We start from the raw sequence: 12,440 nt of genomic DNA, 5'->3' as shown, positions 1-12,440 counted from the left end.
TAGGCTTGAAATATCAAAATCTCAATGTTTAATTTGATTGTTTATTCATCATATCATATGTGGTAAGAATAAACATGATAAGATTATAAATAACAATATTATAGAGTATTAAGGCAACACCTATAATAAAAAGATGGTGGAAGATAGATTTAGGTGATTTGGAGAAGTTGAGAGAAGATATGTAGATTTTGTGATAAGGAATTTAGATCATATGAAGATGAGTCAAACAATTAAAGTTAGAGAAAAACCTAAAAAAATTATAAGAGAAGTTATTAAGAAAGATTTCAAAATTAACAATTATGATAGAAAATTATAATGGAAGTTGATATATGTAATTGACCTCACTTAGTAGAATAAGTCTTGGTTGTTATTGTATATTCATCTTAAAAGAAAAATCAATTGTATATTTTTGCACTAACATTTACAAAATAACTTAATTGGTCATCTTTAGTTTGATTTACCTAATACTCTCTCCGTCTTATAATAGATGTCCTCTTTGAGATTTTCACATTTTTTAAGAAAATGATTAATTATATTGATTTCAATGATAAAATGAGTCTCATTTACTAAAATAACCTTATTAATAATAGATACTGGAGTACTTTAATGAATTAAAATACAATAAATAAGTGTAAGTTAGTGGAAAGAAATAATAAATATTACATTGATATTCTAAATAAACAAATAATTTGAGACAAATAAAAATTATAAAGAAGACATCTATTGTGAGACAGAGGGGTAAGAAAAAAAGTTTGTTATAATGATAAACTATAAAGTACCTTATGCTCTAGTGGGTTAAATGATAAACTATACAGTACCTTATGCTCTTCCCTTAAAAGCCTCTAACAGCCTGACTCATACTTGGAGATCTGAGTTTCAGGATCAGATTCTTTAAATGTCTTGAATCTTATCAGATATGACACATAAACTTATCAAGAAATAACCATTGAAAAGAATGAACTATTATTAGTACATGAAATATATGTCAGAAACAATCATGTGACATAAAAATCCTCTAAATTCTACTAACCTTTACCTGTTCACAAAAAATGTAAATAGGCCATTCCTTTTCAGAAGCCATATCATCCAAATTGCTAAAAGAATAATAATGCTACCAACTCGAACTATCCCTAAACAATAATCATTGACTAAAAAAAGTTGTATTATTTGACTGCTGCCATTTTCACTATACAATGTAACTCCAAAAACCAGCAGCTGGTGTAACCTACCAAAGAAAATCCTAACCCTGTCCCTTATATCTACACACCTAGCTCAAAAATCCTACTGTCTCTTCTGTTGATATCAGACAAACAAAATCACAATGTTTATATTGAATTTGATCTCCGCAGCCTCTGATTTTGTCTCTGCCCCATAATTGGATGGACCAACTCTTTCAACTGCAGAAAAACAAATTCAATAATAATGAGATTCACAGTTAAAAGCCAGCGCACATGAACATTGACATAAAATTTAGGTGATGAAGTGATGCAATGCAAACACATCATACAAATTTGACACAGATTCAAATAGACCAGATTAAATGCTCAAGGATATGCAAATTAAGCAGTCAAAAAGTGAGTAGAAAAATACATACTTGCTTTAGCCTTTCCTTTTTCCTTTCTTCCTGCATTCATCACACCCAGTATTATAAAAAGTTATAAGATTTCAGACACAACATAAACAGTGTAATCTATGAAGCATGGACACCTCGAAAATGACTGACCTTGACTAACCTTGACCTTGACAGTGTATCAGTGCCGATGTTCACAGACATGCATTTTTTTAGGGTGTCGGTGCTACAGATATTATAGTAAATGCAAAAAAAAAAGCAATATAACAGTACCTCTTCTTCTATTAGCAGCTTATTTTCTGTCTCCAATTGCTTGACAACTCTCTCAAGCTCATTAGTATAAGCCTGTAGTAAATTACACCACCCAACAGATTAATAAAAACCCTAAAAATGTAGAAAAATCTTAACTTGAATTAAGTTTCTTCATGATAAAAAACAACAAAACACCTAGACCCAAATTCCAAGATTGAAAGAAAAGAAAGTAACCTGTTTGCGTTCTCTAGACCTGGCAGCAGACTCACGATTCTTGATCATTCTTTTCTGTTTCTGAATAGCAGCTTTATCAAGGTCAACTGCTTCCTCAACCGCCTTTCGTTTTCCCCCAGCAGCAACATCAAGAGAATGTGAAGGTTCGGAAGAAGAAGAATATTGACTATGGTTAGAGAAAGGAAGAGCACCCGCTTTCATCAAGAAATCTTCTAGAGTGTTGTCACCACCACCGGTACAGGTAGAGAAACTTTCATCAGAAGAAGGGTTTTGATATTGATATTGATATTGATGTTGATAAGGATCTTGATATTGATATTGATCAGGATGATAAGAGGTTGTGCCGGCACCATCGTCGGTGACGAAATCCTTCAAGACGTCATCGATTGTGTTGTTGAAGAGGAAATGCGGTTGGTGTTGTTCTTGATGTTCTTGATATTCTTCTTGTTGTTCTTGTTTTAGTATTCCTTGTTGTTCGGCGGCTCTTATTGCGGCGGGGTAAATGTTCTTGAGAATTTCGTCCATGGTGGTGGGTTTTTTTGGAGGCGGTTCAGAAGAATGAGAGAGATGAAAAGAAGAGGTTGACGATGATATAGGAGAGGCGCGTGGCAGATCCGGATTGGTTGAGACCGCAACAACCTTGGACGACGCCATGCCGAGAATATAGGAAGTTGGTTACGGAATTTGTTTTGGTTTTCGGTTAGGCTTTGTTTGGCTTCAACACGGAGGATTCAGGAGCAGGTAGAAAAATTATGCATATCTTATCATGATCAGAATTCTGAAGAATTATACGTAACGATGAAACAATGGGTTTGGTTTGAGTTTTGAGTTTTGAGTTTTGAGTTTACAGAATCATCACATGGTTATGGACGTTGCTTTATATAGCTTACTCTTCTTCTGTTTCATTCCACCTCTTCTTCTCATATTACTTTTTTTTTATTATTAATTTATTTATTTTATTTTAAATGTGAACAGAAAACTGTGTATTTATTAGGACTCCATAAAAATTCAATATTATTTTATATAGGAGGACTTTTTATGTATTTATTAGGACTCCATAAAAATTCAATATTATTATATATATTTTATATATTTTTTTAAATCCTCAACAAAATATCTTCCATTTTTATTCAATCCTCAACAAAATATCTTCCATTTTTATTCAATTAATGTGTCGGTCTCTATCTGCATTTCGATAACATCAATCTTACTCTAAGTTATAAATAATGTATATCTATATTATCTTTTCGTGAATTAGTTATTTGATTTTCTTATTTTAGTAATGTAGATATCAGGGATAAAAATGCTTCCAATCCTTTTTTGGCTATGATGCACTTTAATGTTGTCCACCTAACTTATGAAAAATGAGACATTGTTGGTCAGAAGACTTATGCATCAGAAGACTTATGCATCAAGAAATTGGTGAACCGGATGTTTCAAAATTCACCTAGCAATGCATGTGTAAAATTTCAATTTTTCAATGTACTTAATGGTTTCATTTTTTAAATATATATTGAGAAATTAATTAAATTAATTGAAATTTTATTTATTTTAATAATTATCACATTATGTTTATATTTAAACTATGAAATTGTCTTTAGAATTAAATTTTAATAAATAATATCTTTGAAACACTGCTCTTAGATCTTAAATAAAATAAAATTTAATATTTTTTATATTAGTTCTATAAAATTATGATAATTTTTATTTGTAAATAAGTCAGAAGAATATTACATCTCTTTTAAAAAGTTTTCTTTTTAGAAATATTTTTAAATGTTTTTTTAATCTTCTTAAGTGTTCAACCTTATTAGTAAATAATAGTGAGGTTATATGTTTGTAAATAATTCCTACTATTTTTTTAGCTTCATTATTAGGCAACAATAGTTAATTTATATTTTTTTAATAGGATTGCTAGTTAAAACATAGTTACAATAACTAGGAATACAAAAGATCATTTGTGTTTAAACACATAAAAATAATCCTAGATTTAAACATATAAAAAATTTATCAAGCAAAAAGACAGAAAGTCAGAAATAATTCATTTTTTTAAAAGAGAGATTCAACATCACACCAATATAAGATTATAAGCAACCTCTCTTGTCGGATTCCAGTGCTAAAGAAAACAAAAATCCTGTGATAGGATATAATTTGGAAGTTATTGTATTTTTGGAAAAAAGTAATATTAGAATTTAATATTTATTTTTAAAAAAATATTGAAATCATTATGTTTTTGATAATAAAACAAAAGTTGCAATTATTGTGAGCCCCTCTCCGTGACGTTTTAATTGCCGACATATATTTTGACTAATTTTAATTGCCGACCTGTTAGGGTAGACCCGGACAAACTATTTCTTATTTTTAATTTTTGATGTTGTCATATCTATTCTTAATTTTCCTAATTAACTTAAATTGCATCGTTGGTTAGGGATGGTAAACGGACATGCAAAAGCCCACTCCGCAAAAATTCGCAAAAAAATAAGGCGGAACGTATATTAGAGAGTGCGGGTCTAAAAGTTTGCCCTGCCTTACAAAAGTGAGGGTGGGACGGGGAAAGTCCGTGAACATTGAACCTTTTAAGCTTAAAAATAATAAAATTATATGAAAAAACTCATACCCGCAAAAGCCCGAAAAAGTGCGAATAAAACGGACTTTCCCCGCGGACCGAATCCGTTTTTCCAATGCGGGTATAATAATAAGATGGCTAAATGGCTTGGTCTTAGGAGTCCCATTACGGAGGGGGTACATTGACTCACGAATATTTTAAACTTCAAGATCTATTTTGGCATGTGAGAATTCACACCATTGAATATATCTATGAAAAAATTAATTTGTAATAAAAAATTGTAAATCCTAATTTAACTTGCAAATGTGGATAGGGATAGATCGGAGACGGAGACCGTTTACAAGATTTGAATCTAAGAGTTCAGTGTTGTATTTGTATATGAATTTCTGTCGTTTATTATCATTTCGTTTATAAATAAAAAGAAAGTAACAAAAAAAATATAAAGTAAACGTACACATATTAAGTACTTCCTCCGTTCCTTTTTAAGTGTCGTTTTAGAAGAATTTTTTTGTTCCTATTTAAGTGTCGTTTTATAATTTAATGTTATAATTTGTCATTTATACCCTTATTTTCTCAATAACTCCACCTTAAATTTTTCAATTAATTATTGGAAAAAGAGAATGTATGATTGAATTTATTTAGAAAGAGAAAATTAAATAAGGGTATAATAGGAAAATTAACTCTAATAATCTATTATCTTGGTTGAAGAGTTTTTTGCTAAAACGACACTTAAAAAGGAACAGAGGGAGTAATAAGTTAAAGTTTACTTTTGAAATCATATTTATACAATGGTAAAAAAAACAAAACAGACAGTACTTAAAATTATGGGGATTTGCAGTTTCAATAGACTTTGAGAAAAATTTATTGGGTTCATATTTGATTTTGGGTTTGGATAAATTGGTTAAAAAATCAACCAAATGTCTAATTTGATACAGTAAACTTTAGACTATTTTTTTAATATTTAAATCTTAAATAATATATTTTTAAATATTATAAAAATACAATAAAATAACAAATTTGATGTAATATCAAATAATAGTACATATAATTATATATATATATATATATATATATATATATATATATATATATATATATATATATATATATATATATATATATATATATATATATATATATAAAATTTGAGACTAATCTATATATATGGAATGTATGTAGTGAGAAAGCGTAATCTTATATGAGAGTGAGAGAAAGAGATAATAACCGTTAAATTAAAATAAACGGTTGAGATTTAATATCTCGTCATGTGATTCTTTTTTTTCTCAACTGAAAACAATTGAGGAAAAAGAGGATCACATGAATAATTTAATGAAATATGAAAATATTGAAGGAGGGAGAATATGTGATCCTCTTTTTTTCGTTATATGTCTTTTTTTTTCCTCTTCTCCATCATTTATTTTCATAATGGAAGAGAGAAAAAAAGAATGACACATAATTTCTACCATTTATTTTAAAATTTAATGGTTCATATTCATTATCATATTCTCACATAAAAATGACATTCTCATATGATACGTCACACACACACACACACACACACACACACACACACATATATATATATATATATATATATATATATATATATATATATATATATATATATATATATATATATATATATATATATATATATATATATATATATATATTGTTATAAAACTAACTAAAACAATAGAGAGATCAAAGAGAGATAGAGAAGAAAGAGAGCAATATTATCTTATCTTATTTCAATTGTAATATGAGTCTCTATTTATAGGACTCAAGGGAGATAGAAAATCATACATATTAAACACATATTAAGTATGGAATAGGAAGATGAAGAACTAGGAGATGGATGGACATCCACTAACATAAATATTCATAACACTCCCCCTTGGATGTCCATTGAGGATATGCCTCGTTAAAACCTTACTAGAAAAAACCCAGTGGGAAAAATTCTAGTGAAGGAAAAAGAGTACAATATCCTTTGAATGTGAATTGCCTCGTTAAAAACCATACCAGGAAAACCCAATGGGACAAAACCATGGTGAAGGAAAAAAGAGTGCAAAACACATGTATTTCTCCCCCTCATGCAGACATTTACATGTGAGACAATATTCTTTGTAGTCGTTGCTTAAAATGTCTTCTTCGAAGTGACTTCATGTAGTGGTAATAGTTATGCAGGATTTTATGAAGTTGTTGCCATGATTTGTTTCGTAGATCTCCATGAAATGGTTATACCATCACATGTAAATAAATAACCTCTTTCTGATCTACCATTGTGAGAATCTGACAAGTAACCTACATCTCTAAGATAATGAAGTATATGGTTGACCGCTTTCCAATTTCTTCGTGTAGATGAATAATTCTATCTTACTTATAGATTGACCGCAAATGATATATCATGATGCGTGTATTTAGCAAGGTGCATTAGTACTCCAATTTCACTAAGATATGGTACTTCAGGACCAAGCAATTTTTTTATCCTTTTCTCGAGGCCTAAAAAGATCTTTCTCCATATCTAATGATCTAACAACCATATTGGAGTAGGCAACATGTGACATTTGTTCATATAGAATCATTTCAACACTTTTCTATATAGCCTTCTTGATGTACAAATATTCTTTTGTCCACATGCTCAATTTGCAAACCAAGACATATTTTGTCTTTTCTAGGTCCTTCATCTCAAACTCTTTATTTAAGCAATTTATAGCTTTTGGAAGCTCTTCAGGAGTTCCAATAATACTTATGTCATCCACATAAATAACTATTATTGCAAATATTTTTCCACATCATTTTATGAAAATAAAAGGACAAATTGATCATACCACATGCGTCTAGATTGTTTCAATCCATAGATAAACTTGTTCAATTTGATGGAGTGGTTTTCTCAAGATCTAAAATTATGTGCCTTTGGTATATTGAACCCTTCAGGGAGTTTCACGTAAATGTCTGATCAGTCCATATTTATGCATATTCTCCTATATTTTTACTTAGGCATTTCTTTACTTTACCTTGGTTATTTTTCTATTTTAATGTGTTTTTATGATTTAGTTTATTTTTGCCTTTATTTGATTTTCGCACTTAATTTTCAGCATTAGCAGTCTGCACTAAAACGATCATAACTGGAGTTTCAGGAATCCAATTGAGGCGTTCTAATAATCGCCGGAAAGCTAAGAGAAAGATCTACAATTCTCGTGTTGGAGTCGAAGTCAGATTCTGAACTCATATTTTCCAGAAATTCGTTGAAGTTGCAGCACTAGTTTTTTATTTAGTTTTGGATCATTAGTTTATGGGCTTGGGTTATGTTTTTGACCCAGTTTGAGTTAGTAGAGAAGAAAACCTTATTTTGTTTTATAAGGGTTGGCAGCCGCTAGAATACGGGAGACCTTTCTTTTGCCACAAATTTTACTTTTGGTCTCATGATTAGAATGAAGAACTAATTCCCGAAGGCAAATCCTACTGCTTATGGGTTCCATTGCTTTGAGGTTATTCTAATACTAATTTAAATTCGATTTCTGTTCAATTCTTTTCTATGAAATCATTTGCTTAATTTGATTACAATTGTTTGCTTAATTCGATTGTTGTTCATAGGATAGAATTGATTAAATTCGATTGTATGCATGTTCCTAAATTTAATTGCGTGTTATCGTTTGCTTAATTCGTTAACTCGTCATATTCTTAACCGTTTGCTTAATTCGGTAAACAGGAACATAACTCGTATGATTTTGATAAGCGCTTGTCTGATTAATCTCATAATCGAATAGGATCGAAGCCGTTTAGGGATTGGTGTTATTATAACCGATGATAAGTCGGAACCCGAATCAGTAGGATTAGCCGTTTAGCTTATTTTGATAATCACTTAATTTACTCTATTTTATAAATTGATTCTAAAACCATAAACCCCCAATTTTATTTATATTAGTTAATAACAAAAAAGAATCCTTGTGAGAACGATATCCGAGTTGTCGTTACCGTTACACTATATTTTCAAAATACTCGTTTTTGATCCGCGCGCGACAGCGGATCAAATTGGCGCCGTTGCCGGGGATTCTTGTTGTTATTAACTGATATTAGAGTCATAGGTTTAGTGTTTTTGCTTCTTTTTTTTTGTGTTTGTTGATTTTCAGGGTTGCAATACCGGTTGCAGTACAGTGATAAGTTTTCCAACCTATCAGGTAAGTTTTGAAACCTACTGTTTCGATTTGCGCCGATTTTTTTCCAGAAAATCAGAAAAAAATCGAGGAACAGTACTCATTTAGAATAGAATTCTAAAAGACTCCGACCCTAAAAATCGCAAATTCATCGTTTTTCTATTTTTAATGAATTTTTTACTGTTTTCATAGAGTCAAAAAAATCCAAAAAAATTCCCAAAATTCTTATTTGTCTTAATTAGATTAAATTTCGTGCTTTTGTATTTTTTTGAATTTATTTTAATCATATTTGTTCTTTCGTGTCAAAAAAAAAATGGGAGACTCATTGGATCAGTTGGCTTATCTTATTAATTTGATGGAAGTAAGAGAACATCAATCATGCTATCAAAATCATATTCCACTTGCGATTTGCAATATTTGTTCTTCAAATTTTCATGGTAATGATGCATGTCCTATGTTGTTAGATACTAATTTTTATGGTGAGGCTCAAATGGTAGGTGATCTTCAAGGACAATACTCATACACTGAAGAGCAGCCTATTTGGCCATATCAACAATTTCAACAAAATGCATCATTGAAAGCTGACACACAATCATATTTCGAAGAAATTATTAAGGAAATGGCTGAAAATAATAAGAGAATGACTGAATATAATTTGCAATTTCAACAACATATGCAATCTATATTTCCAGTTAAAAAAGTCCAAGGTGAACAAATAATCTCAAGTGTCCATCAAATTCAAGAGAACGTGATATTTCATGATGATGATGTACAACCTGTTGCATTATTGTTAACACGATGTGATACCAGTCTTGATGAATTTCCAGGTGAGCCCATTAAAACAGTGTTTGTTTCATATGATGAACTCATAGAAAGAAACAAAAATTCAAGTGAATGCATGAAAGAGATTATGCCACAAAATTTATTTAAATCTGATTTGGATGAATTATATACTTCTCTTGAAGTAGATAACTCTCTTGAAATTTTTGCTTGTGAATGTGGTGTTTGTAATGTTTGTCTTGAGATCAGTGCAGCCATTTCAGGTGAAGATAGTCTGATGCCGACAACCACTTGTGCAGAAATTCTAGCAAATTCAACAACTCTTGAACTTGACAAAACAAATGTGGATTTTTGCCATAAGCAACCATTGCCTATAGCAGAACTTTTTTTGGTGGAAACTATAATTAAGCCAAACAACATGGAGTTATCTTTCACCATTTGTGCATCTCTTCCACCTATTTTATCAAACTCACTAGCTAAATGTGGATTTTCTATTCTTCATACTTTTGTTATTGCAGGTTTACCATATGTGCAGACTATTCCTCCTAAGCCACCAGATTTTTTACTAATATTCAAGTTCACTTGCTATTTAATTTTTCCTATTTCATATGTTCGTAGTGCAGAAAGGCCTCCGCCAAAACCACTAGACATGAAAGCTACATTCCACCTTAACCCCTCGGGTGTGTTCTTTCCTTTCTCTCACTCTTATTTTATATTTATGTTCTTTCATTGAGGACAATGCATGTTTTAAGTGTGGGGGAGGGAGTAATTTATTTTCTTTATTTTGTTTTTGTTTTTTTCCTTTGTTTTCGTTCTTAAAAAAAAAACATCTTTTTGAAAGTTTTGGGCTATAGACTGATTTGAGTCGAGTTTGCGGAGACTTGGGAAAAATTCACAAGATTGGTATCGTTTTAACACCGTAAGTCTCATGCATATGGAAATTGATTTGAATTTTTTATTATGTTTTAGCCTTAAATTCTCATTCTCTGACAGCTCTTGAGTAGTTTATTTCAGCAGTCGGCACCATCTCTCACACACTTTACGCAGGAAGCTGATGAATATAAGTGAATGTTCCGAAAAGAAAAGAAAAAAAGAGAAAAGAAAAAGGTAATACACCTTCTAAGTTTGGTGATCCTCACCCGGTCACTTAACCCAACGGTTGTGGAACCTTCAAAAAAAAAGATTTCAAAACTCTTTGTTAGTTGGTTCAGCGGTTTCTGGTGCTGAACTTGGTAGGGAGGATTACGGTCCGATCCCCCGCAACTACATCTGAGTAAACAAAGGGTTATGCCACGTAAGTACCAGAACCCCGTGCAGAAAAGGATCAGAGTCACTAACCGGTCGTCTTGCTATAAGTGTGTGGAGATAACGGGCTTAATGTGATTGCGCTTGAATGAAAAAGAGCAAAAAGGATGAGTAAGTTAGGCTATGGTATAATAATATGATTTGAATTGGTTTGTGTATTTAGGAGGCTTATGTCTGCATATCTGTGGTTAGTGTTCTTACGATGTCCTTAGTGTGCAAGATTAGTACCTGTCGATGCAAACTTACCCGAATAAGATTTGTAGCCTAGGACGAGTAACTGTTGATGTATTTGTGTTTTCTTTGTTTTGTTTTTCATTTTGCTCGGAGTGCAAAAGTTCAAGTGTGGGGGAATTTGATCAGTCCATATTTATGCATATTCTCCTATATTTTTACTTAGGCATTTCTTTACTTTACCTTGGTTATTTTTCTATTTTAATGTGTTTTTATGATTTAGTTTATTTTTGCCTTTATTTGATTTCCGCACTTAATTTTCAGCATTAGCAGTCTGCACTAAAACGATCATAACTGGAGTTTCAGGAATCCAATTGAGGCGTTCTAATAATCGCCGGAAAGCTAAGAGAAAGATCTACAATTCTCGTGTTGGAGTCGAAGTCAGATTCTGAACTCATATTTTCCAGAAATTCGTTGAAGTTGCAGCACTAGTTTTTTATTTAGTTTTGGATCATTAGTTTATGGGCTTGGGTTATGTTTTTGACCCAGTTTGAGTTAGTAGAGAAGAAAACCTTATTTTGTTTTATAAGGGTTGGCAGCCGCTAGAATACGGGAGACCTTTCTTTTGCCACAAATTTTACTTTTGGTCTCATGATTAGAATGAAGAACTAATTCCCGAAGGCAAATCCTACTGCTTATGGGTTCCATTGCTTTGAGGTTATTCTAATACTAATTTAAATTCGATTTCTGTTCAATTCTTTTCTATGAAATCATTTGCTTAATTTGATTACAATTGTTTGCTTAATTCGATTGTTGTTCATAGGATAGAATTGATTAAATTCGATTGTATGCATGTTCCTAAATTTAATTGCGTGTTATCGTTTGCTTAATTCGTTAACTCGTCATATTCTTAACCGTTTGCTTAATTCGGTAAACAGGAACATAACTCGTATGATTTTGATAAGCGCTTGTCTGATTAATCTCATAATCGAATAGGATCGAAGCCGTTTAGGGATTGGTGTTATTATAACCGATGATAAGTCGGAACCCGAATCAGTAGGATTAGCCGTTTAGCTTATTTTGATAATCACTTAATTTACTCTATTTTATAAATTGATTCTAAAACCATAAACCCCCAATTTTATTTATATTAGTTAATAACAAAAAAGAATCCTTGTGAGAACGATATCCGAGTTGTCGTTACCGTTACACTATATTTTCAAAATACTCGTTTTTGATCCGCGCGCGACAGCAGATCAATGTCACTATTAAGTGAACCATATAAATAAGATGTCATAACATTCACCATGTTCAAATTAAGCCCTTCATGTGCTACAAGGCTAATTAAATATAAAAAAATCGATTGAATCCACTACAGGTGGATATGTTTTATCAAAATCAATCTTAG

The 12,440-nt window shown here is 31.1% G+C and overlaps 1 protein-coding gene across 2 annotated transcripts; it reads right to left on the bottom strand.

Moving 5' to 3' along the window:
- Positions 1 to 672: 672 nt before the first annotated feature.
- LOC131607731 (ABSCISIC ACID-INSENSITIVE 5-like protein 3) lies at positions 673 to 2,911 on the bottom strand. 2 transcript variants are annotated; one of them, XM_058879700.1, is made up of 4 exons: positions 2,057 to 2,911; positions 1,844 to 1,915; positions 1,595 to 1,620; positions 673 to 1,397 (listed from the first exon to the last, which is right to left on the bottom strand). In XM_058879700.1, exons 1-3 carry the CDS (start codon positions 2,708 to 2,710, stop codon positions 1,600 to 1,602), a joined length of 747 nt encoding a protein of 248 aa, XP_058735683.1. In that variant the 5' UTR covers positions 2,711 to 2,911; the 3' UTR covers positions 673 to 1,397; positions 1,595 to 1,599. The 2 variants fall into 2 exon arrangements, with proteins under 2 accessions (XP_058735683.1, XP_058735682.1); XM_058879699.1 differs by having other exon boundaries at positions 678 to 1,397; positions 1,595 to 1,624.
- Between the last annotated feature and the right edge of the window lie 9,529 nt (positions 2,912 to 12,440).

This window comes from Vicia villosa, linkage group LG5 (assembly GCF_029867415.1).
Source record: "Vicia villosa cultivar HV-30 ecotype Madison, WI linkage group LG5, Vvil1.0, whole genome shotgun sequence".
NCBI classification, from domain to species: Eukaryota; Viridiplantae; Streptophyta; class Magnoliopsida; order Fabales; family Fabaceae; genus Vicia; species Vicia villosa.
The sequence above is the reverse complement of the archived record's forward strand: the minus strand, read 5'-3'. Positions and strand labels throughout refer to the sequence as shown.

What these genes read in the sequence shown, in the direction of transcription:
- LOC131607731 (XM_058879699.1), bottom strand. Translation starts at nt 2,710, where the DNA reads ATGGCGTCGTCCAAGGTTGTTGCGGTCTCAACCAATCCGGATCTGCCA. An exon ending in GGTCTAGAGAACGCAAACAG is followed by an intron (nt 1,916 to 2,056) that starts GTTACTTTCTTT and finishes AATTTACTACAG; the next exon opens with GCTTATACTAATGAGCTTGA. An exon ending in AAAAGGAAAGGCTAAAGCAA is followed by an intron (nt 1,398 to 1,594) that starts GTATGTATTTTT and finishes GTTTTTCTGCAG; the next exon opens with TTGAAAGAGTTGGTCCATCC.